Below are 25,076 nucleotides of genomic sequence, written 5' to 3'. Positions count from 1 at the left end.
CTTGAATGTTCTTTTTCAATAAAGTAGACAAAAGAAAAACAAATGAAAAATTTTTCTTTTCCATCTGTAGACATTATGACACATGCTGTACAGTAGTGGTCCCTCGAGGCAGCAGGAGGCATTCGGGGCTGCGGCTGCTCTGCAAGCACTCCAGGGTGTTGTGGAAGGCACGCACAATCTGCTGGTAAGTGTCCCAGTTGTACACTGCCCGAGCTGTATTGGACCGGTCAAAGGGTTCTGCAAATTCAACAATGTTTGTCACTCTACAGGACTGACTTCCTGCATCTTTAACACAGAACTTTGTGACTGTATGCTACATAATCACAACTGTATATAGTATTTCACATGGTGCCACTCCTTCCTGCAATTCCTCTAGAAAGTACAAAATTACCACCACCCAGTTATAGAGCCAGTGTTGCAAAGTAAAATGCTGTCAACAACACACAGCAAATTTGCATTTCTCTGTGAGATCATCAACCAGAGTTGTCACCAGCACCTGTTCCACTGCGCAATATACACACTGCCTGCCATGGTGCACTGCCCTGAAGACATCGTGCACTTTCTCTACTTGACATTTTTGCAGAAAGATTTTGTTGCTACTGCTTTGCCTTTGAAACATTTGCTAGTTCCAAGTCACTTTCAGGCAGTAATCATTAACGCAATGACAAAATTTGACAAAATTATTCTTTCTGTAATGTAAAACTGATCCGTCTGAAAAGCAGTGACTGTGTTTCACCAGCAGCACACTTAGCTTCAGGTCATCAAGAAACACTTTCTGGAATGTTGCGACTGTACAAGTTGCGTGGTTGAGCCGGTCGATGATGACGTGCAATTTGCCGTATGAGGAGCGGTACGCAACAAACAATGTGCACAGTGCTCAGTCACTCGGCCTCAATGGTAGTAAGACAGATGTGCCCTGAATAATGAAACTCATTCTCCATAAAATCAAGAAACACGATGGCTTCAGCGAATGTGATCAACATCTTGAGTTTTGTTAACGAAATGATTTATTCTCCACCATCTGAGAGGTGAAAACTCCAACTGACAAACAGAAATGCTGGTCCAGCGTTGGAGGCAATGGATGATGCTCCTCCCGACCACTCTCTGCATTTCTCAGTCTGCCACAATTGTGATGAGCTTCTTTAAATAGAATGATTGCTCCTGAGGCATGAAGAGAAAAAGACGTTTGGCGTAAAACAAACCCATTCATTAAACAAATATCACAGTGACACAAACTGTACAAACATGCACAACTGGTCAAACAAAGAAAGTCTAAAAGGAAAGGGAGTCAAGAGGGCCTACAATTTGAGGTCTCCACTGTAGCGGTCTGGATGGGGTGGCCACATAGGTGGCCTCCGGAGTGGAGTAGCGGGGGTGAGGCTAGACACCGTCCAAACAAAGTTCTGGTTGCCCCCAAGCCAGGAATCTAACGATGCAGGAGGAGGTATGGTTACCACATCGGGAACATGAGGCCTTGGCATGGTAGAGGCGCCGGAAGTGGATACCACTGGCTTCGCCTCTGCTCCTGGTGCACGGCACTTTTCTTTCATGCGACCCGAAGAAGACTACGCATCTGGAAGGTCGAACTGGCCCAGTAGGAGGCACGAAGCATGGGCCCGATGGCTTCACTCCTGCAACCGCAGCACTGGCGAACACCTGACTTAGTCTCCTTCATCTCCCCGGATTCTTTTTCTTTTCTCCTTCAGCACTGCCATGTTGGTCACTCGTTGGCTAAGCACTTCATGTTTTCATTCCACACCTTGTGCGACCGTCGTAGTGATCTTTGAATTATTTCTTCGGCGCGCTCATGCAAACACTGCAGCGTGTTGTCTTCACAGGGCTGACCCATTCCGGTCATGGCATTTGTGCACTTGACACATCACAAACATAAAAGACAACCTGCTGTTTCTTTGACGATGCCCGAAGACTGAACTGAACCAGCTTTCCCAGTCTGTCATGAGTCGGACGTCGGCGGTATACGAAAAAGAAGACGACGAAGATCGCGGAGCGTTCCGAACGGCGCGAGCGTTCGAGGCACGCGAGCCGAGGTGTAATCCGTGAGGGAGAAGCATCGAAGCGGGATTATCGACGTGGCTCTTGAGCTGGAAGGTAACCTCGTCAGCCATGCTCTGATGACGGGAGAGCGGGGGACCCGTCCACGAAGTCATGAGGCGGGCAAGGCCCAGGTGTAGCTGTAGTCCTCGGAGACGTCCGGGCGAAGCTCCTGGGACCGGCCACTGCTGCTCACGGTGGTTCCGGTCTTCTTCTCGAGAATCCCTCTTCCTCGGCCAAGCCCGTTCAACTGATAATCACCGTGCTACCGAGCCGCCACGCAGATCGTCGGAGGGCGAAGAACACTTCATTAGGCAAGTGACACGTCAGCGGCGGCTACCGGAGCTCCAGCCACGCACTCGGCCAGGTCAACGGAACCGCAAGTCTTCGGCAATTTACGGCTTCAGCGACAACCCGAACGAACAAGACGCGAGGCCTAACTCGGCGAGTGACACGTCAGCGGCGGCTACCGGGGCTCTAGCCACGTTCTCGGCCAGGTCGACGGAACCGTGAGGCATTGGCAACTACGGCACCCACCACGCTTCGGACGAGATCGACGTGGACTCTACAAGAACTTCAAACCGACGTAAGAATCCGCACTTCCCTGATTGCGACGCAGTTAGGCCGAATCCAGAGTGGCCAGACTCTGACGAGTCAGCGCTAGGACTGACTGAAAGACATTAAGGCGGAGCTAGGCTTCGAAACTGAGATAGTTCTGTTTAAGTAGTTTGTAGTTAATTAGAGTTTGTTATTTGAGTTCGAGTGAAGACTTTTATTGAATTATAATTTTAGTTTAGTGTGTCGCGTGCTTTTATCGTCCTTGTACATATTAAATCCTTGTTTGCTGTGCTGCCAGTCGTCTCTCCTCCATCGAGAGTAGCGCATGTACGCAACTCTCCGGCTTCTAAGCGAGTAGTAGGTGACACAGTCTTAGTGATACAGCAGACTTCCATTTATTTGGTCCCGACCAAAGGTCCCGGGCGGGGCCCATACATTTCTAAGAGCCCAAACTTTTGCTATTTCGATCCTGAAATTGGCTTTTGCCAGATAATTCTAACTTCGCTGGTCAGCACGCATGCGCCTGAAACCAATGGCAACTCCAACGGTGGGAGCGCTTAGGGTCGTGCCACCGTCGTTGTCATCTTTTGAATTATTTCTTCAGCGCGCTCGTGCAACCACTACAGCGTGTTGTCTTCGCAGGGCTGACACATTCCGCTCACGGCATCTGCACACTTGACGCTTCACAAACACAAGAGACAACTTGCACTTTCCTTGATGCCCAAAGACCGAACCGAACCAGCTTTCTCAGTCTAAGTGATACAACAGACTTCGTGGGGATGCTCGACTCGCATGCGTCTGCTGATGTTTTCCCGACATGGCTCTCGCATGTCCCGTAACCCGGATTCTCCTCGTAGCTAAGTGCCGCTGGCAGTCAGTGTATTTGCAGAATAGATGGTGCCAGTGTTGCACTGCTAACGTTACCTAATGCTGGGGTTACTCGGGTGCAAAAGGAAGTAGCCTCTTCCTTTTTGGCTTGGAGTCGGCAGAGCGTGCAGATGTTCCACGAGCTCGCTGACATGTTTTGTGGGACCGTTCTGCTAAAGGCTTCGGAGTGGAACACAGGGATGGACAAACACAATCGTTCTAATTCGTCACCATTTGTGCGACTCTACACATAAATGATTAGTTGTTGTTGTCCAGCATGACGGTGAAAATATTCGCTCGATATCCTGTCGCAGTGAGTCGGACTTCCTCGATTCATCAGTGCCCATCGGAATGTTCTATTGATAGTAATTCAGCTGCATAAAAGACAATACATGCCCTTGTGATTAGTGCCCTTGTGATTGTTCCCACTTCTGTGCTGTCGTTCCTTTGTCCCAAGAGCGCATTTGAGACACCATGCCTTCCATTAATTTTATCCCAACTAAAGGTCCCGGCTGATGATCATACATTTCTAAGAGCCCAAACCTTTGTTATTTCGATCCTGAAATTGGCTTTTGCCGGATAATTCTACTTTGGCTAGTCAGCACACATGCGCCCAACTCCAATGGTGACTCCAACGGTGGCAGCGCTTTGGGTAGACTTGATCTTGGAATCACTTTGAGTACAGTGAATGCATGGAACAAAAGCGATATCCTGATGAAAACAGCGATTTTCAGCCTGCTTCAGTGTCATGAGTAAAGCGACAACACGCGGAAGAAGAATGACGACGACAAAGAGCATGCAGTGTTCCAAACGGCACAAGCGCTAGAGGCGCGTGACCCGAGCCGTGATTGAGATAAAAACATCAATGAGCTGTCATTGTCTGCGTGGCTTCGGTCAAGGAAGGTTGGCTTGCCAGCACGGGAGCAGCGGGTGGTTCTGTTCCAGAGGCCGTGACGCTGGCATTCCGAGGCATGGCCGTCAACCTCGGCGACATTCGAGCGAGGCTCCTCGGACTTGCTGCAGCCTCCCACGGTAGTCCCGGGCACCCCAGCAGCAAAATCCTCCATCCTAGACAGGCCAACGATGTCACGCAAGACAGTCCCCGGGGCGGCTCGTCAGCACTTGAGCAAGGAACTGGACGGAAGCAGCGGCCGAGCTTGTCGATAGGCCCTACCTGCCGGGCCTCTCTGCTACATCATCGACCGGGACACGGGCGTCTACCAAAGCAACGACACCTTCAGGATCGTCAGGAGTAGTGACCCCGGAAGAGACGTGACGCGACTTGGACGAGGAATCCACATGAGTCGGCGTCGAAAACGTGAGAACTTTCCACTCAAGCAGCGACGCAGCCAGAGAGGCTAGAGTTGTCAGACTGTTAGGAGTGGCGGGTTTAAGACTGGCTAGAAGGACGGCTTAATTAGCTGCTAGTTTTGTACTACACGGTTTAGAGTCGCTTATATGTGTTCCACATAGAGTAAAACCCCGGTGATACGATCCCAGATGGTACGAATTTCGGTGTGATACGAATTCGTAACATTCCCCGGCCGAAATACATTGCTCACAATACGAAAAAAATCAGCTGTTCTGAACGTGTTACCGCGCTGCTGCAGATCATACGAACGTGTGAGCAACAGTGGCGGCGGCCGAGCCACGGGGCGACCAGCACAGACAGGCCGACATAGAGGCATCTGGGCGGGATCCATAGTTGCCAAGCAACTGACTACGTCACGTGGCTGCGCAATCTCTCATTGTCCTCACATCAAGCGGACCGGACCACATCATAGCCTAGCTGATGCTTAGCAAGAAAGTAGACAAGGTCCGCTGCTGCAATGATGACTGCGGCGCACCCCCGACGGCCAAAACACTCCCTGCACTCGACGTGCTCAGACATTCAGTGGCATGCGAAAACATGCGCGAGATCACGTGCGCGCACTTATACGCCTTTCAGAAGGCGAGCGTTGATGATTTGGGCAAGAAGAAAACGTCCCGTTGATATGTTTTTCAAGGGACAGCGGAAAAAAAACGCAATTTCGCCCGAAAGGTGATGCAACGATTGCAATAGCAAATCAGTAGACAGCTGTACGAAGTAAAGATAGTAGTTGTACCGGCCGTATAAACTTTTAAACATTCGCTTACTAACTAAATTAACGAGCATGATGTCACGCGCGCATAGGTAAACATTAACACATCTCGCTCAATGACCGTGGACACTTGCTATCGAAACGCTAGTGCGAGGAAGCGCAACAACAGCGAGCTAATTGACCTTTGCGCTGTCTCTCGTTTCAACGCGAACTAAACATCGAAGGCACAGCGCATACGAAGCTACTGGCACCAGGTGCACTTTATCAACATCGTAGATCATGTTGACGATAAGTTCCGCGCGGGCGCGTAACGTCGCAGATCGCTTTCAAGTAGGGTTGCCAGATTGGGCTACATTTTACGCGGCTTGGCGTCAAAAATTTCGAGTTGGCTACATGGCTATATTTGGGCTATTTTTGTATTAAGGACTTCTGGGTCCCGGGGCCCACGTCAGCACTGACAACAGTTCGGAACGGCGGTTTATGAAACACTGCTGCGACAAAGTTATGTAGACAATCTCGAAGGCTGTGTTTTTAGGCAATGTCGGCGCTGACTGGATGGCGTTAAGTCATCCCTGCCGTGTCTTTCCAGACTAAGCTCTCTTTTTGTTTTAGTTTCGGCGCCATCTGCTGCCGCTTCACGCGTCGTTCAGTAAGAAAACTCTTCTCAAAACTAAGCATGGGCAAGTGGGCGAAATACAGCCGTGCATATAAGAAGGAATGGGAGAAGGGCCCCTCTTTCGAAGGTAAATTTTACTTTATGCGCATATTTGGTTTTAAAAGCGTCTGGTGGTGCGCTGTTTCGCAATGTAGTAAGAAACTCGGCAAATTTCTTACTCTATTACAAAAGTTCCGAAATTCATTCCGCATTCGAAGGCAACTATTGCATCTGCAAAGCATAAAGCCATTCAAAATTTAAAATGCTGCAGTTGAGAATGAGGATGTTTTAAGGTAGGGTCAAGGTCTTGCGTGAGGCTCCCACATGATCACGAACTTCGGCAGAGGCACGAGCGCACTTCGTACTTGCGGTGGACGCACCTTGTACTCGCTCGTCGTCTGCCGTTATCTCAAGATCGGTAGCGACGGCACGGTGCGCGTGGAGGACCGCTGCCGTTCCGTCCCCTCTTGCCCTTCTAGTCTTTGGAAACACACAGATATAATTGCTGGCCCACCGGCTTTATTAAAGAAAGGATAATCGAATGCGCTATAGGATATTTATTGCGTTTCCTTTTTGCAGAAGCAAGAATGCACGTGCGCCATTTTCAGTTAGTGTGACGTAGTGACGGTTACAGAGGGTGCGCCAGCCTGGTCGAGCCGAGTGTGTTCGCGAAGAACGGGTTATCAGAGTGCGCGGGCTCGTTTCCTTTACCGTTGTCTGCCCCGGCGGGCTGACCACCCGTAAAATGAGTACTTTTGGAACTTGAGAATGCCTTCACTAGGTTTAACAAAAGTGGTTGTCTATGATAAAATAACAGGTAACCGAGCAAGCGGTATTTCCTTTTATTGCTATAGCAATTATGTGGGCACTCCAAGCGCATTTCCACCGAGGCTGCGTCTAAAGTCCAAACACGGTAACATCGTCACCGCGCGCGTACCTGTTCCCTAGTGGAATTACTGAAGGTGAAGTACACAGGCCCCCTCGGAAATGTGGCAACACACCCATTCGTGCCTGCATTCACAGAAACTTACGCACACGTTTTCAGATTGCACGAATCTTGCCATGGAATCCCTGTTTAAAAATTGCACATTTCAATGCTTCGATAGTGATACCACCTGGGTTATTGCCAGCGTCGTAATCCAGGTCGCAATTAAAACTGTAAACTTTAATTCACCTCTTCTGCTACGGGCCAGCAGGTCATTCCGTTTTTGCACTCAAAGGCGAATTGCAGTCACAACTGTCCCTTCTTCGCACGAGGAAAATGCAAGAAGGTTTCAAGTTTTCTCCAGAGTCCAGTGTGCCTCTAAGCGGCAGCATTTGCTAATTCAGCGTAAGGCTGCTTTCGAGTAAACAATACAAAATAGAGAGAAAGAGAGAGAGAGAGATAGAAATAACATGCTTATTTTACAAATCAAGCTTAGGAAAGGCATCACTATTCTAAAATGCATTGAGCTCGGGCCACCTCTTGAGCACTCGATCGTGACCAGCCGAAGCTGATCCTAAAGAATGGAGCTGGAAGTATTTTGCCCGACACTTATAGTCACACGTTGTGAACTAAAATTAGCTCACAACATGGCTCAGTAACGAAAACGTATATTTACAAATATTTACAAAATAGGCGAGTAGCCCAGGCATAGCAGCAACCAGCCAAGATGGCGAGGAGCCAACCTCTACTTCCTCTTCCTCAGTTCCGGTCTAATGCTGACCTCTGCTTCGGTGCCGGTCTTCTTCTGTCTCATGTCATTACCCCCCGGGCGAAAACACGCGCACCATCCGGGCAGGTCAGAGTGCAGCATCAGCGGACGGGTGATACGGCTTCAGCCGGGCAACATGAACTACGTCAGTCTTGATCGGCGCAGAAGATAACATTGGTAGTGCCGGTGCAATCTCATAAGTCACGTCGGTAACTTGGCGCAGAACGCGATAAGTACCATGGTAGCGTGGTAGAAGCTTCGCGGAAAGACCAACGTGTCGAGTTGGCGACCAGAGGAGCACTAAGGATCCAGGAGCGTAACATACATCCTTGTGACGGCAATCGTAACGGTTCTTCTGTGACACCTGCGACATCTGAAGGCGATCACGCGCGATATTACGCGCAGCGTGCGCCCTTTCGATGGCATCCTGTGCGTACTCCGATGGTTGTTGTGGGGCGGCTGGTAGTACAGTATCCATAGGTAGTGTCGGTTCCCGGCCAAAAAGAAGGTAAAACGGTGAACAACCTGCCGTATCGTGGCGTGACGAATTACAGGCAAATGTGACAAAGGGTAATGTAGCATCCCAGTCGCGGTGGTCGGCGGAAATGTACATGGACAGCATGTCGGTTATAGTGCGATTCAGACGTTCGGTGAGGCCATTCGTCTGAGGGTGATAGGCGGTGGTGACTTCGTGTTTTGTGGAACATGAGCGTAGAAGGTCATCGATGACACGCGACAAGAAGTAAGGACCGCAATCGGTGAGCAATTGACGAGGCGCTCCGTGATGCAGAATAACATCGTGAAGGAGGAAGTCGGCAATATCGGTGGCACAGCTGGTTGGAAGTGCACGCGTAATGGCGTAACGCATGGCATAGTCTGTCGCGACAGCGACCGATTTGTTCCCTGATGCTGATGTAGGGAAGGGTCCGAGCAAATCGAGGCCGACGCGGAAGAACGGCTCTACTGGGACATCGATAGGCTGAAGAAGGCTGGTGGGAAGCGTCGGTGGTTTCTTGCGTCGTTGGCAAAGTTCGCAGCGGCCAACATACTTCTGTACGGAGCGATAAAGTCCAGGCCAAAAGAAACGACGCCGCACGCGATCATAAGTGCGCGTTACACCAAGATGACCTGCTGTAGGTTCGTCGTGAAGCTGCTGGAGGACAGTAGTACGCATGTGGGAGGGCACCACAAGCAAGTGTTCAGGGCCTTCGGAGTATATACTGTGGCGGTATAAAGTTCCATTATGTAAGGTAAACATCCGGAGTGACTCGTCAGGGGTCCCGGAACTGAGACGGTTGATGATGGAACGTAACGCCGGATCATGCCGCTGTTCATCGCCGAAATGAATTAACTGAGATATAGAAAGGACACAGGCATCGGTGTCAGGGTTGGTGCTGTCGGGTGGATCTACGGGATAACAGGACAGACTTGGCCAGACTTGTGGATAATTGGCCAGACTTGTGGATGACGGAAACCGAGTACTCTTGTAATCGCAAAGCCCAGCGTCCGAGACAGCCTGTAGGATCTTTCAGCGAGGAAAGCAAGCAGAGCGCATGGTGGTCAGTGACTACCGTGAATGGGCGGCCAAAGAGGTACGGCCGAAATTTGGAGATTGCCCAAACAAGGGCAAGGCATTCACGCTCGGTAATTGAGTAATTGCGTTCTGGGGCAGAGGGCAGGCGGCTGGCGTACGCAATGACGCAGTCACGACCATGCTGGCGCTGGGCAAGGACGGCTCCGATTCTGTATCCACTGGCATCCATCCGAACTTCCGTAGGAGCAGATGGGTCGAAGTGCGCCAACAGAGGAGAAGTCGTCAGAAGGCGGATAAGCGCAGAAAATGCCTGAGCTTCGAGATGGCCCCAGACAAAAGGCGTATCTTTCTTGAGAAGGTCGGTGAGCGGACGGGCAATGTCAGCGAAATCTTTGACAAAGCGACGAAAGTAAGAACATAAGCCAATTAAGGAGCGAACGTCTTTGGTTGAGCAAGGTGCCGGGAAATGATTCACGGCGCGAATTTTTTCTGGGTCAGGTCGGATTCCTACACCATTAACAAGGTGGCCGAGCACTGTTATTTCGCGGCGACCAACATAGCACTTGGATGAGTTAAGCTGGAGACCGGCGCTGCGGAACACTTGGAGAATGGCGGACAGGCGCTGAATATGGCTCTCAAATGTCGTGGAGAAAACAATAACGTCATCTAGGTAACATAAGCAGGTCGACCATTTGAAGCCACGAAGGAGCGAATCCATCATGCACTCAAATGTGGCTGGCACATTGCATAGGCCGAAGGGCATAACTTTAAATTGGTATAACCCATCAGGTGTCACAAAAGCGGCCTTCTCGCAGTCCATAGGATCTACGGCAACCTGCCAATAGCCACACCGCAGGTCGATGGACGAAAAATAACTCGCTCCGTGGAGGCAATCGAGGGCATCATCCATACGTGGCAACGGATATACGTTCTTCTTAGTGATCTTGTTCAGGTGTCTGTAATCGACACAGAAACGCCAGGTGCCGTCTTTTTTCTTGACAAGCACAACTGGGGATGCCCATGGGCTAGACGAAGGTTCTATAATGTCTTTTGCAGCCATCTTGTCGACTTCTGTTTGTATAATCACCCGTTCAGCAGCAGAAACACGATAAGGACGGCGATGGATAGGGTTTGCGTCGCCTGTGTCGATTCGGTGCATGACAGCCATTGTCTGGCCAAGTGGGCGGTTGTCGAAGTCAAAAACGTCCCGGTACGACGCTAACACACGGCAGAGCTCATCAGCCTGCACAGGTGAAAGGTTCGCGGCTATCATTTTGTTGAATTCACTGGTAGGCAAGCTGGTGGATCCTGCTGAGCACGTCAGACTCAAAGTCGCCTCAGATGTTAGCGTGGATATTTGACAGTTGCTGAGGGATGCCAATGTTGCGAGCGCAATTCCGGATGGTAGAAGACGGGCGGATAAGCCAAAGTTCAGCACAGGCAGATAAGCTTCGTTGTTGACAATTTCGACAACCGTAAGGGATAGGGTCACATTGTGTGCCAAGACAACGTCAGTAATAGGGGATGCAATGTAATCCCCGTCAGCGACAGCAGGATAGGGCGTCAAAAGAACATAAGTAGTGGATTGTGGCGGTAATCGCACGTACACAGTTGCGTAGGTTTAGCAGGAAGAGTCTCTGGGGCAGAAGGGAGTTCAAGTTGCAGGACACCGGTGCCGCAGTCGACGAGGGCTGAATGTGTCGACAAAAAGTCAATGCCCAAGATCAAGTCGTATGGGCACTGCTCAAGCACAAGAAACTGAGCGCTCGTTGTATGGCCAGATAGAGTAACGCGTGCAGTACACGTTCCAACAACAGTAGGTGTGCTTCCATCGGCAACTCTCACTGTACGTAGCACGGCGGGTGTCAGGACTTTCTTCAGCTTCTCACGAAGACTAGAGCTCATCACCGAGATCTGTGCACCAGTGTCGATAAGGGCCATAACACTAACACCGTCGAGTTGGACTTCGAGCAAATTAGAGCGGGTAGGAACTGTCAGACGAGGATTTCGAGGCCGGGTCGCGAATGCAGCGCCACCTCCGGGCGCTGCACTCGTTAGTTTTCAGATGCGTAGCGTCCAGAGTTGGCAGGCGACGGGAAACGGCAGGCTTGCGGCGAAGGGAATCGGCGGGCTTGTGGTGAGCGAGATCGGCGATCGCGCGGCGATGGTGACCTGCTGTACACGTTGGTGCGAGTGTCAACGTCGGGCGTGTCAGTCGGTGGAGAGCGCGACGATGTTGTACAGGAGTAGCCTTCAGGATGAGGGTTCCGGGTGCTCCAGCCAGTCGGTGATGTCCGACGGCTCCAGCAGTGTCGCGCAATATGCCCAACTCGAGAGCACCCGAAACATATTGGGCGATCATCCAGCGTCCTCCACTCAGCGGGATTACGGTATCGCGAGTAAAAGGGCTGGTTCCACGGCGCGACTGGTGGAACTGGTGGTGTGACTTGTGCGACTGGTGGCACGCGAACAGCGCACACAGAGGAGAGTCCCAAATTCGCGACCTCCTGTCGAACCATGGCTTGAATCAATGAAACCATAGGCTGGTTGGCAGTCGAGACATCGTGCACGAGAGGGGCTGGTGACATTGCTTCTAGTTCCCGTCGAACGATCCGTGTCAAAGTGTTCGAAACCGGCGATTGTGACGTAGGTAGTGGTTCCTCACATGATGGCGATGCGGCAGTATTGGGGAGCCTGGTGAATTGCTGGGCGATACAGCGGGATTTAGCTTGTTCGAATCGCCGACACTCTGTCACAATAGCATCCACGGTGGCGCAGTTCCTGAATACTAAGAGGTTGAATGCGTCATCGGCGATTCCTTTGAGTATGTGTCCGATCTTGTCCGCTTCGGACATGTTACCGTCAACTTTACGGCAAAGCGCTAGAATATCCTGAATATACGAAATGTATGATTCAGTAGATGACTGCGCACGGGAGCCAAGTTCTTTTTTAGCGGCTAGTTGACGACCCAAGGGCTTGCCGAACAAATCATTCATTTTTTCTTTGCAAACGTCCCAGCTGGTCCGATCGTGTTCGTGCGTGTCGTACCAGACGCGCGCGGTTCCTTTCAGGTAAAATATCACATTCGCCAGCATAAGCGTATCGTCCCATCTGTTCTGTTAGCTGACACACTCATACCATGCAATCCAGTCCTCGACGTCCACGTTATCTGTGCCAGAGAAGGTGCCCGGATCTTGCGGAAGCGATAAGATGACAGATGGTGGGGATGGCTGCTGCACGGTAGGTTCCGGCGCGGTGTGTGGCTTCAGTGGCCATCACCGAGGGAACAACGCGGCGACCACTTCGGAGTTCCGTGCTTGGGTGATGGGGATGAACAGGCAGCGTACCCAGCACCTCCACCAGAAAATGTTGCGCGAAAACGTATATTTACAAATATTTACAAAATAGGCGAGTAGCACAGGCGTAGCAGCAACCAGCCAAGATGGCGAGGAGCAACCTCTACTTCCTCTTCCTCAGTGCCAGTCTAATGCTGACCTCTGCTTCGGTGCCGGTCTTCTTCTTCTGTCTCGCGTCAATATTGATAACGTCATGAATCATTGAAACGAAATCCTTCGGCTCGTTGTAACAATAAGTGGTGTCCGAATCCACGTCTGAGTGGCAGCTCTCACTAGAATTCTTTACGCAGATCTTGAGCCAACTGTGGTGCTGGTTGCATGCGGCGGAAGTAATTTTGGAGCCGGAGATAAGCGGTGAACCATCTACACCATCTATAAGACACCTGCAGAACATCATCAAACATTTGGCTATGTTTTTGGCTATTTTTGGGTCACAAAAAAGTTGGGTGTGGCTATTTTTGGGCTACATTTTGAGATCATTTGGCTATTTTTTGTTGGGGCCATCTGGGAACCCTACTTTCAAGAAACGGCACTCGCACGGGTGCGTCATTATCTGCAACGTGCCGGTCGCTTGTTGCAATGTACAAGCTGGCTGCACCGCTAAATTTACGTGACCGCCACATTTAAACGCAACGTAAGATGCAGGAATATAGATTGGCGAAGTATCACGGGGAACGCCCTTTAATTCAAACGCGAAAGCAGCACGCCAAATCACGTGCCGGCGCCTCCGACCGGCATTGCTCCGAAACCGCCATAGAGCAAAAGCTTAGGCGAGACCCTTCAACACCGCGCGGAGAAAAAAAAAAAATAGGGAGAAAAAAAAGTGCGGCGTCACTTTCAAATGGCAAGGTCGCCGTTTCTGCGTGGCGCCGGAACACGCGTGTTCGTGCCAACGTCCCAGCCAATGCTGCGGCTGCGGCGCAGAGGGAAGCAATGGCGGAGGCCCAGTCTGGCCAACGTTCGCTTCAACAGCAGAAAACGAAACTTCAGGGGGCGGGCTAAGCTGGCGCCGAGCCGGCGGGAGCGGCAGGCACGCAAGGAGACAGTCGAAGGAGCTACGAGGCAGTTGAGAGGGAGGGGAGCCACCGAAGCGACAGAGTTGCCGAGGCCAAATTCGCTTCCCTGCCGCCCTCCTCCCTCACCTACGACGGTCCCCGCGCGCGCCCGTCCCCGTGTCACTTCTTCCTCTTCACAACCACAATCACTCTCTCTCTCTTGCCATGCCTGCGCCGCTCGCTCCCTGAGGTATCGTTTTCTGCCGTTATCGGGAAGCGAGCATTGGCTGGCGTGGACAGTTTCGTGGCCCTCGCTCGATAAGTGCTTGCGCGCGGCGATATTTCACGAATCGCACCGTTCTTACGTCCATGCTATGATGCACGAATGCTTCAAAAATAAGTCCTTTTAATTGAAACAAATTTTTGGGCCCCTTCGAGTTCGAATTATCGAGATTCGACTGTACATGGAAGTCAATGGAATTTAGGTCGGGACAACGAAAATGTGATGTAGCAGCCGGGAAAACGGAGCAGCGAGGAAGGTATCAATGGTTGTCCACTATTAGAAATCTTTTCTGATAAAAATAAATTATTTTTCTTGATATTGTGTATGTTTTGATGATACGAATTTCGGGTCATACAAATATTTCACGCGACCCTGCGAGATCCGTATCACCGAGATTTTCTGTACTTTGTTATTCTCAGTTCCTTTTTAGTGGGAACTCTTTCGTTTTGTTTGATATCATAAAATTGTGTGCCGTGTCTCAGTTCCATCTCGTAAACATCCGCGCCCCTGAGATCTGTGACATTCAGGAAGATTTTAAAGCGGAAGTGGTAGCTCACAAATAATTGCTACAGTATTAACCCGATTCTAAACCCGCAGATTTTTTTTTTACATAAAGCTTTTCAAAAAAATGCCTGCATGTTGCTATCCGATACAAAACGAAACCCGCATCTGCGGCATTTGTAACACCTACCATCACAGCCAGCCCAGCCAACATCACGCCATCATAAGATGTCTACAGAACCGTGTAGCGGGAAAATGGCGACAAGCCACTTTCAGTCTGAAAGCACATCCCAACGATTATTTATTTTACATGTTAAGCTAGTGGCAATAAGTCGTGCCACGTGTTCTGGACATCGCAGGACAAAGTGAGTGAGCCCATTTGCAATTGTGGCCGAGTCGTTTGATAAATGTAGAATATCAAATGCAAATCCACTATGGAATTTATTGAGGACGACATGTGAATCTTCATACGAGAAGCTCTGTCAAGAAGGCACTCGTCCTGCCTAATTTGTCTGTGTATGCTGTGCTACAGCCTGAAAGTGAAGATGATGGACATAAATACAGTGTAGACCGCTTATAGCGTAAGTCGCCGGAGTTGCGAATATCTACACTATAAGCGGTACCGCACTATAACCAAAGCAACAATTTTCAAGGCCCGCACATATGCAGGACATGTGCACCGAGCCGCCACGTGTATGCGACAGTCGAGGAATGCGGCTAGAAGGTTTGCATTCAATTTACAGTTGAATCTCGTCAATTCGAAATAATTCACGCGGCGCCTCCGACCGGCGTTGCTCCGGCACCGCCATAAAGCTTAGGAGAGACCCCTCAATGTCGCGCGCAAACAAAACAAAAAAATAAATAATAAACGCGGCGGAAATTTCACCCTCTCTTAAATGGCAAAGTCACCGATTCTGCGTTGCGCCGGAAGCTGCGTGTACGTGCCGACGTCTCAGCCACGCTACCGTAGCCACACGTAGAAAATGGCAGCGAACCCTTCTATCTCCTTTATGCTTCCTCTACTTTCTAATCACGTGTTGACCTTGCACGCTGCGGCTACGGCGCAAAGGGAAGCAGCGGCGCTGTCCCAGGCCGGCCAGCGAAACTGCCCACGCCGGCAAACGCCCGCTTTCCGATAACGGCAGAAAACGAAACTTCGGGGAGCTGGCGCCGGGCCGGCTGGAGCGGCGGTGCCTGCAGGGCGGCGGGCGCGCACGGTGGGCGCGCACGGTGACAGTCGAAAGTGAGGGAGTTACAAGGGAGGGCGAGGGGAGCCACCGAAGCGGCGGAGTTCCTGAGGCGAAATCCGCTTCCCTGCCACCCTCCTCCCTCACATTCCTCCACGGTCTCCGCGTGCGCTTTTCGCCGTGCCGTGCAGGCGCCGCCCGCTTCCCGAAGTTTCGTTTACTGCCGTTATCGTGAATGAAGCGAGCGCTGGCCGGCGTTGGCAGTTTCGTCGCCCTCGCTCGCTATGCGCGCCGTGATATTTCACGACTCGCACTCAAGATTCTGGTTTCCGCCTCACTGGCTGTTCGTTCGCACCACGTGCCCTTCTCCTCCACTTCGTCAATCTTTCTTCCTCGAGCACTCCTTTGGGCGCCCGTTTGAGGGGAGCGTTCGCCGTCTCCGCTGACTTCCATACTCCCAGGCAGCCGCACTGTAACCGGTATTTCGTTTCCTGCAACTGCACTATAAGCGATATGTGTATACATGGAGTGTTATGAGAAAATTAACGGGAGTCTGAAAAGACCGCACTATATCCGGTCCTGCACTATAAGCGGTTACGTTATAAGTGGTCTATACTGTAAATGGAGGACAGTAAATAAGTTTCCATTCTGCAGAAGTACAGTTTCTTCCTGTGTTCTTTAAACCCGTCGGTTGTTCTTTCGCGCTGTTAACATTATTAATGCTTACCAACTCGTCTTTTCTTATTAGTCCTTTTCTTAGTGCCGAAAATGGAGGCACGCCGCGTTTTTCTTCCAAAGAAATGGGTTTGGATTCAATTTGTACTTTGTGTAGGATGTGGGAATCCTCGGGTCCCATAACCGCCGCACGGGCAGGGAACGTCGCGTCAAGCGCATGCGTGACAGGGAGAGTTGGGAGAGGGGAAACTTTCCTCCCGCGGGCGGCGCGCGGGAATCGCAAGCGCTATCAGCGCCACCGGGTGCTGATACCGCTATCACCACCGCTATCCGCGCCACCGGGGGGGGGGGGGGGGGGGGGGGTTGCCGCGGCAACCCCCCCCGTATTCCCCAGTTGGTAAGTCGGAAGCCCTTCTTTACCTAGTGTATTATTCTATTCGAGGGAACCTTCAGCGATGTCAACTATAGCTAGCTGGCCTGCTCGAAGTGTTAGTTGCAGTCGTAATAAATGCTTTCTGAGTGTACACGTGGTTGTCTATTGTTTCCTCGAGCTTGTACCGGACCGCGGTTGATGCGCAGGCATGCGCCAACCGCGGGGCTCGGTGTGCCGAGGCAGAAGGCCGTTGGCAAGCCCCCATATGCCGACATTTTGGCGTTCCCAACGTGGGGTAAGCTCTTGGAAAACGGGACGACGATCGGTTCGGATGCGAGGAAGGCTTTGTCCAGACCAGCGTTAGGCCTCACCCAAAGGCGTGATTGCTAGCTAGGTTGGGCATGTGCTTTCTTGAGTGCGAGCCAGTGTCGCCGAACTCGTGTAGACGCTGAGATTTGCAGCAAGTTTTCTCCTAAGAGTACGCCCGAAGCGAGTGAGTGCAGCAGCCAGCGCGGAGGTCGATTTTCCCTGTACATATGTAAATAGCCTCCTTTCTGTATCTTTGGCTCTGGGAGCTGGGCGCCGGAAACGCTGGCTAGGACATCAGCGGGGCGCAGTCCCAGGAGTCTGCTCGGAAGCTGCGTGTTGAGCAGCGAGCGGGGACCACTAAGCTAGGCCTGCATCTCCTCGCGGCAGCTCATTGGGACCCTTTATGGGCCTTTTGTGGCATTGGTATCCGTCATAGACGCGATTAGGCCTAAGGCTCTGTGGAGCTGCCGGTCGCATGTTCGAAGACGACCATACCGTGACATTTAGCGGGTGCAACCGGATTCGCTAGTTCTACTATACTCGCCGAGCGGAGAAACCTCGTTCGAATTAGAAAGCTTATTTTGTTCAGATGAACTCAATATTTTGCGGGCAGAATAACCGAAATCTCGGGGGACCAGAGAGCGCTTTGTTCATACGAGCATCGCCCACTTTCACGCTGTATCGGACCGGAAAAATTCGGTCGAGGCGAATAACTTCATTCAAACGAACTGGATTGTTTTTTTTTTCTCTCGTTGCCGCATAAATCTATGCAGTAGACGGGTGGTTCAGCATCGTGTCAGACGGCCGACGCTGCGGCGGCCTCTACTGCCTTAATTCTAAGTGTTTGTGGAGTGCATTTGAGCAACTTTGCAGAACGAGTGAAGCCGCCTGGACTTGTTATTGCTGCCATTGTCCACGTCCCTGCCTGCTGTCTCGCCCTCAAATTGCAGCGGAGGCCCCTCCCTGTTCGCGGTCCGATGCGGTAACACATGGCAGCCACAATGAGGGAGGCCCACCATCATACACTCCCACGAGGATGCGTCGGTGCGAGGTTCATCGAGCCGGCGCGCGCGCCGCTTCGAGAAAGTCCTGACCCGCTGTTCCCGGGTGGACATTGCGGCGCACATCTTGAGGGCAAGCCATCTTCAGCCCCCGTCATCGTCAACCACTGTGACGGCTGCCACATGTCGGCGGCCGCCACACAGGACTGTGCTGCCTATCAACGTGGATTCGGACATTTCCTGCCAGAGTTTACCATCGCATCTGCCCGGATACTTTGTCAATGCCGTCGTTCCAGCGATTTCTCCACCGTAGGGCAATATTTAAGGGTGGAGGGATGTGGGAATCCTCGGGTCCCATAACCGCCGCACGGGCAGCGAACGTCGCGTCAAGCGCATGCGTGACAGGGAGAGTTGGGAGAGGGGAAACTTTCCTTCCGCGGGCGGCGCGCGGGAATCGCCAGCGCTATCAGCGCCACCGGGTGGGTCACATGAGATCCCGCTGATATCGCCCGGGTCTCTTTGGCTTCCAGCAAGCGGCGACGGCGGAAGTCTCCGCCGCCGCTCCCGTATTCCCGCACGTGGTTAGTCAACCGCGTTCTTGCTGCGGCAAACGCCGCCCCCCCCCCCCCCCCCCCGTATTCCCCAGTTGGTAAGTCGGAAGCCCTTCTTTACCTAGTGTATTATTCTCTTCGAGGGAACCCTCAGCGATGTCAACTATAGCTAGCTGGCCTGCTCGAAGTGTTAGTTGCAGTCGTAATAAATGCTTTCTGAGTGTACACATGGTTGTCTATTGTTTCCTCGAGCTTGTACCGGACCGCGGTTGATGCGCAGGCATGCGCCAACCGCGGGGCTCGGTGTGCCGAGGCAGAAGGCCGTTGGCAAGCCCCCATATGCCGACATTTTGGCGTTCCCAACGTGGGGTAAGCTCTTGGAAAACGGGACGACGATCGGTTCGGATGCGAGGAAGGCTTTGTCCAGACCAGCGTTAGGCCTCACCCAAAGGCGTGATTGCTAGCTAGGTTGGGCATGTGCTTTCTTGAGTGCGAGCCAGTGTCGCCGAACTCGTGTAGACGCTGAGATTTGCAGCAAGTTTTCTCCTAAGAGTACGCCCGAAGCGAGTGAGTGCAGCAGCCAGCGCGGAGGTCGATTTTCCCTGTACATATGTAAATAGCCTCCTTTCTGTATCTTTGGCTCTGGGAGCTGGGCGCCGGAAACGCTGGCTAGGACATCAGCGGGGCGCAGTCCCAGGAGTCTGCTCGGAAGCTGCGTGTTGAGCAGCGAGCGGGGACCACTAAGCTAGGCCTGCATCTCCTCGCGGCAGCTCATTGGGACCCTTTATGGGCCTTTTGTGGCATTGGTATCCGTCATAGACGCGATTAGGCCTAAGGCTCTGTGGAGCTGCCGGTCGCATGTTCGAAGACGACCATACCGTGACATTTAGCGGGTGCAACCGGATTCGCTAGTTCTACTATACTCGCCGAGCGGAGAAACCTCGTTCGAATTAGAAAGCTTATTTTGTTCAGATGAACTCAATATTTTGCGGGCAGAATAACCGAAATCTCGGGGGACCAGAGAGCGCTTTGTTCATACGAGCATCGCCCACTTTCACGCTGTATCGGACCGGAAAAATTCGGTCGAGGCGAATAACTTCATTCAAACGAACTGGATTGTTTTTTTTTTTTTTCTCTCGTTGCCGCATAAATCTATGCAGTAGACGGGTGGTTCAGCATCGTGTCAGACGGCCGACGCTGCGGCGGCCTCTACTGCCTTAATTCTAAGTGTTTGTGGAGTGCATTTGAGCAACTTTGCAGAACGAGTGAAGCCGCCTGGACTTGTTATTGCTGCCATTGTCCACGTCCCTGCCTGCTGTCTCGCCCTCAAATTGCAGCGGAGGCCCCTCCCTGTTCGCGGTCCGATGCGGTAACACATGGCAGCCACAATGAGGGAGGCCCACCATCATACACTCCCACGAGGATGCGTCGGTGCGAGGTTCATCGAGCCGGCGCGCGCGCCGCTTCGAGAAAGTCCTGACCCGCTGTTCCCGGGTGGACATTGCGGCGCACATCTTGAGGGCAAGCCATCTTCAGCCCCCGTCATCGTCAACCACTGTGACGGCTGCCACATGTCGGCGGCCGCCACACAGGACTGTGCTGCCTATCAACGTGGATTCGGACATTTCCTGCCAGAGTTTACCATCGCATCTGCCCGGATACTTTGTCAATGCCGTCGTTCCAGCGATTTCTCCACCGTAGGGCAATATTTAAGGGTGGAGGGATGTGGGAATCCTCGGGTCCCATAACCGCCGCACGGGCAGCGAACGTCGCGTCAAGCGCATGCGTGACAGGGAGAGTTGGGAGAGGGGAAACTTTCCTTCCGCGGGCGGCGCGCGGGAATCGCCAGCGCTATCAGCGCCACCGGGTGGGTCACATGAGATCCCGCTGATATCGCCCGGGTCTCTTTGGCTTCCAGCAAGCGGCGACGGCGGAAGTCTCCGCCGCCGCTCCCGTATTCCCGCACGTGGTTAGTCAACCGCGTTCTTGCTGCGGCAAACGCCGCCCCCCCCCCCCCCCCCCCCGTATTCCCCAGTTGGTAAGTCGGAAGCCCTTCTTTACCTAGTGTATTATTCTCTTCGAGGGAACCCTCAGCGATGTCAACTATAGCTAGCTGGCCTGCTCGAAGTGTTAGTTGCAGTCGTAATAAATGCTTTCTGAGTGTACACATGGTTGTCTATTGTTTCCTCGAGCTTGTACCGGACCGCGGTTGATGCGCAGGCATGCGCCAACCGAGGGGCTCGGTGTGCCGAGGCAGAAGGCCGTTGGCAAGCCCCCATATCCCGACAAGGACTGCACTAGTTTTCTACGTTAAACCCATAAAAAGTGGGTGAGCATTTTATTTACAGGCATGTTAAAATTGTGGCAAATACTGCCAAATGAATCAGTCGTCTGTTCCGGCATTTTTTTCTGCCTCTAGTTTAATTTGATGGGCCGGATAATTCAACCGATTTCATTGGTCCCATCAGGGTCAACTATATATACACAGATATGCAAACGAGTGAGCTCCTGGTACTCTGGTAAAGAGTCAGCCTCAAAACAGACTTTGGAAAGCCTCACATTCTTGGGTCCTCATGCACTGCCTTGAGTCTTTCTTGTTACCTCATCTCAGTAATATTTTGTGACCTTGGCTCTGGTGGTGGTTTAGTCTGTGCACCTGGTGGCTGCACCTGAAATGCCCTTTTCTTCACTGTCGCATGAGCTTGTCTTCAGAGGCACCAAAGTAGGTTGCAATCTTTCATGGCCGGTGCCAACCTTCTTTGACTCCCCGACGTCTTCAATAGGGCACTTGCCTTCAATGCGCCTTCAATGCTCGGAGTCTTTGCAGCACTTGTTCCGGTCGACTGGCCATGATTTGCCAGCTTCAAATGACGACTGCTGCCTCTGTAACAGATGCTCGTTGGCGACACTGGCTGTGTGCAGCTATGCCTGCAGCTGAAAGCTTATCAAGTGTAGCCTGCAAGATCCAGAGGAATAATGGATGTTCCTTGTCGCTTCTTGTGATGTTCTGAAATGCGGTCTTGGAAGTACAATGTAGATGACAATGAGGGGCACGCTGTCCTGTTCACGTGTAAGAAGCATTCTCTTATTTTCCCCATCGTACATTATATGCTGTGGCACATTGCAAGGTGCCAATTAGTAGAACTTAGCTTGTGGTGTTTACTCACTTGCGCACCAAATGCTTTCTCCTGCTATATCCATGTGCTGTTCCGAATTGGAAATTGTGTCCTTGCAGCTGCTTGTGGAGGTCAGGGAGCTTATGTTCTGTTGCTCCATAAAATAAAATAATAAATTGTGGGCCCTTCCACTCTGTGAAGATGGTTAACCAGCGAAGCTGAAACATCTGGCCCCAGTGTTATAGATTACACACACGTTCGGCTGCGACGGAGAGAACGACGTCACTTAGCCGCAATCCGCTGTTGTCGCTTGCATTCGATGTCGCAAGTTTGCTTGGCGGCGTGGTTAGCAGCATTCGCAAGCCATTGCCGCTTGCGATTCTTCCAAATGAAACTGCTTCAAAATTAAATCTGTTTGTTATAAGTGGTCCGCGTTTACTTGGCTCATACCCAAGTAAACGCGGCCTCCCCATTACGACGACAGAAGAGAAGTGAAATAAGCGGCAACGCAGCCAGCTGTGGAAGAAGACGACGACGAACGTGGGAGCAGTGGCACGAGCGCAACCCAAGGGGTGCCAAAGCGCCATTTGCGGAATAAGATGACAACGCTCGAGCAAATGCTCATGATGATAGTTTTCTGTACACAGGCGATTTGGCCTAGACATAAATTTTCGCTTTCAAAAAAGGTTTGGACGAGTAACTGAGTGGCAAATATTCGTTCAAACATTCGTCTTGGGCAGGTCCATGGAAATTGTGCGCCATTGCAACTGCACTTCGATCCGCAGTGGCCACTTCTGACACCATGCAACTAGCGAGGGCGACGCAACAGCATGATAGCCAGAACAAGATGAATGCTCGCTTTATTCAAGCATCGGTTAAACAGTTAAACCTGCTTATAACGAACCTCCATATGACGAATTCCTGGATATAACGAAGTTTTTCTATTCCCCGCCGTTACTCCATTGAAGCACATGTATTTGAGACCTCTACGTAACAAAGTGGCAGCGGGAGACCCCCTCGAAATAACGAATTTTCCCTGCCCCAAATTCTGTCATTTTTGCGCGAGCAGCAACCGAAAGCACCTTCTCAGCCGCGACGGAATGCGAAGCGGCGGCGTCGCGCTTGGCGCACTCAAATTCACAGCGACTGCGAGGCGAGAGCGAACGCACGTGTGAGTGCGTGCGAGCGTGCGCGAAGCGGGCCTGCATCTCTCGACCCGGCGATCTTGCCACTGCGGGCGTGACCGTTCCCCCTCCCTTCATTCAAACCTGATCCCGCCGCTTGCTGCAGCTGGCCTAGCCCGCCAAGCCGGCACTCTCCTTTTCCTGTTGATGTTGCCGAAGGAAAAAAAAACGTTTTTTTTTTTTTCAACGCGCTGGCAGTGCCACTCTTTGGTTACTGCGCAAGTCTCTGCGCTTCACTAACCTGACAGTAGGTGACACTATACGACGCTACGACACCATCGTGTCGTTCGCTCTTCGTTTCCGACGCCTCGTGCTTGTGCGAATCGACACGTGTCCACGCAACCAGTACCTGGTGCGACATTCCAAGGACGAGTGCTTTGACGAAGAAACGCAAGATATCGACCTTGTCTGCAGTTCGCTTTGAAGATAAGCCCGCGCAGGCGCACACTTTTTCCACATCGCAGATCGCTTTTAAGATACGGCGCCGCCGCCGAAGTAAGCGCCTCCCTTCCTCGCCTCCCCCACCATGCCTAGCGCGGAGGCGCGCTACCCCCGATTCTCCCTCGCGCGTGAGATTGAATCGGCTGACCGATTCGGCTGACCAAAAATGTGCTTCTGTGCGGTTACTACTCCAACGGCGCCAGCGAATTCGCATCCCCTACCGGCAGCTTCTCCACGTTACCGGGAACTTATCTCGAAAGCCATGCTTTTGTGCGCGGCAATCGGCCACAGCTGTACGAGCAGGACATACGTCATAGTGGCCATGTTGCAAGTTCACTATCGCTGGCGACTGTCATCCGGGCGTCGCAACTCTGCGCACAAGAGATTTTGCCGATTTTGTGCCTGTGCGAATAGAACAAGAAAAATAGTACACACTAACCGTTTGGAGGGCAATGAGTGACTACGGCTTAAGCGGTCAGCCAATACATGGGGTTCAATGGGGGCTGGGTGGGGGAATCTTCACGACTACGTTTAAACCGCAATTACGCATTAAGCGGGTACAAGGTTTGATTGTACTATCCTTACTTCGTATAGCTGTCTGCTAATTTGCTGTCGCAATCGATGCTTCGTCTTTTGGGTCAAACTGGGACTTTTTCGTTCATCGCAACTTTAGTGTGTTGGGAGTAAATCTTGAGCGATAGTACAGTCGACGTCCGATTTCCCGGACGCCCGAAATTCCGGACATGCCCGATTTCCCGGACTCATCTGTGGCACCGTCAAGTTCCCCATAGAGTCAATGTATTAAAAAGTCCGAAATTCCGGATGCTTATAGCCTTCGCCATCCGATTTCCCGGACTTTTTACTGTTAACCGCCGACCCAAAGTCACCACCGACGCCGCCATTTTGGTTGTTTTCTTATCCTCGAACCCACCATACTCGCATCGCAGGTGTGGCCAGCAGCACCGCCGCACCGCGCCGCGGCTGCCGTAACCTCGAAACCACACGTGTCAATCCGTTGCCAGCCGTAGCTTAGCCAAGCCAAACCTCACTGTGTTCGTTCACGTGTTGTTTTGTCAGCTCTGCCAGCTCTGCGGTCGTGTCTGCGGTTGATCGTTTGCTGCTGCGCGCTATCTTCAGTGATCACGTTTCCCGACCTTCAGCATCCACCGAGTTCCTAGCTGTTTCGTGCTGCGCTTTTCGTCGAGCGGATTCGCCGTTTACAGCGATGGCACTGACTGCTCCTTCGTCTTCATCCGCGCCTTTGAACGAACTGCCATCCACGAACTGCCCTCCATGGACGAACTGACGAAGTGACGAACTGCCATCCGCAGACGTTGCCTTCGACGATCTGCGCGCTGCCGGCGTGTCGATTCCAGCTGGGATAACCTTTGAGGGCTTCGCCGACGCTGACAAAGACCTCGAGCTATGTGCGGAGTTGACCGATGACGAAATCATTCGTCAAGTTACGGAGGATTCCGACGACTCCGACACTGAGAACGAAGAGCCAGCTCCTACACAGCCAACGAGCTCGGAGTTGACGCGGGCACTGATGACACTGTCATCGGTGTACAGCGGCAACATGACGTTGACTGAAATTGAGGCAGACATGATCGCGGGCAAGCGCACCGTGCAAAAGAAAATAAGCGACTTCTTTGCGCCCAAG

The 25,076-nt window shown here is 52.0% G+C and overlaps 1 protein-coding gene across 2 annotated transcripts in view; it reads right to left on the bottom strand.

The window, feature by feature from the left end:
- Positions 1 to 25,076, bottom strand: part of LOC119444241 (poly(A) RNA polymerase GLD2-like) — a 190,205-nt gene continuing 165,129 nt past the window's right edge. The window contains exon 9 of one of the 2 annotated variants that reach the window (XM_049663228.1): positions 1 to 237. In XM_049663228.1, the coding sequence (XP_049519185.1) occupies positions 16 to 237 (222 nt within the window). In that variant the 3' untranslated portion in view covers positions 1 to 15. The remainder of the gene's footprint in view (positions 238 to 25,076) is intronic. The other variant, XM_049663227.1, reaches the window with a different exon arrangement.

Source organism: Dermacentor silvarum, chromosome 3 (genome assembly GCF_013339745.2).
Source record: "Dermacentor silvarum isolate Dsil-2018 chromosome 3, BIME_Dsil_1.4, whole genome shotgun sequence".
In the NCBI taxonomy this organism is placed as follows: domain Eukaryota; kingdom Metazoa; phylum Arthropoda; class Arachnida; order Ixodida; family Ixodidae; genus Dermacentor; species Dermacentor silvarum.
This window is presented reverse-complemented; position numbering and strand designations above follow the sequence as displayed.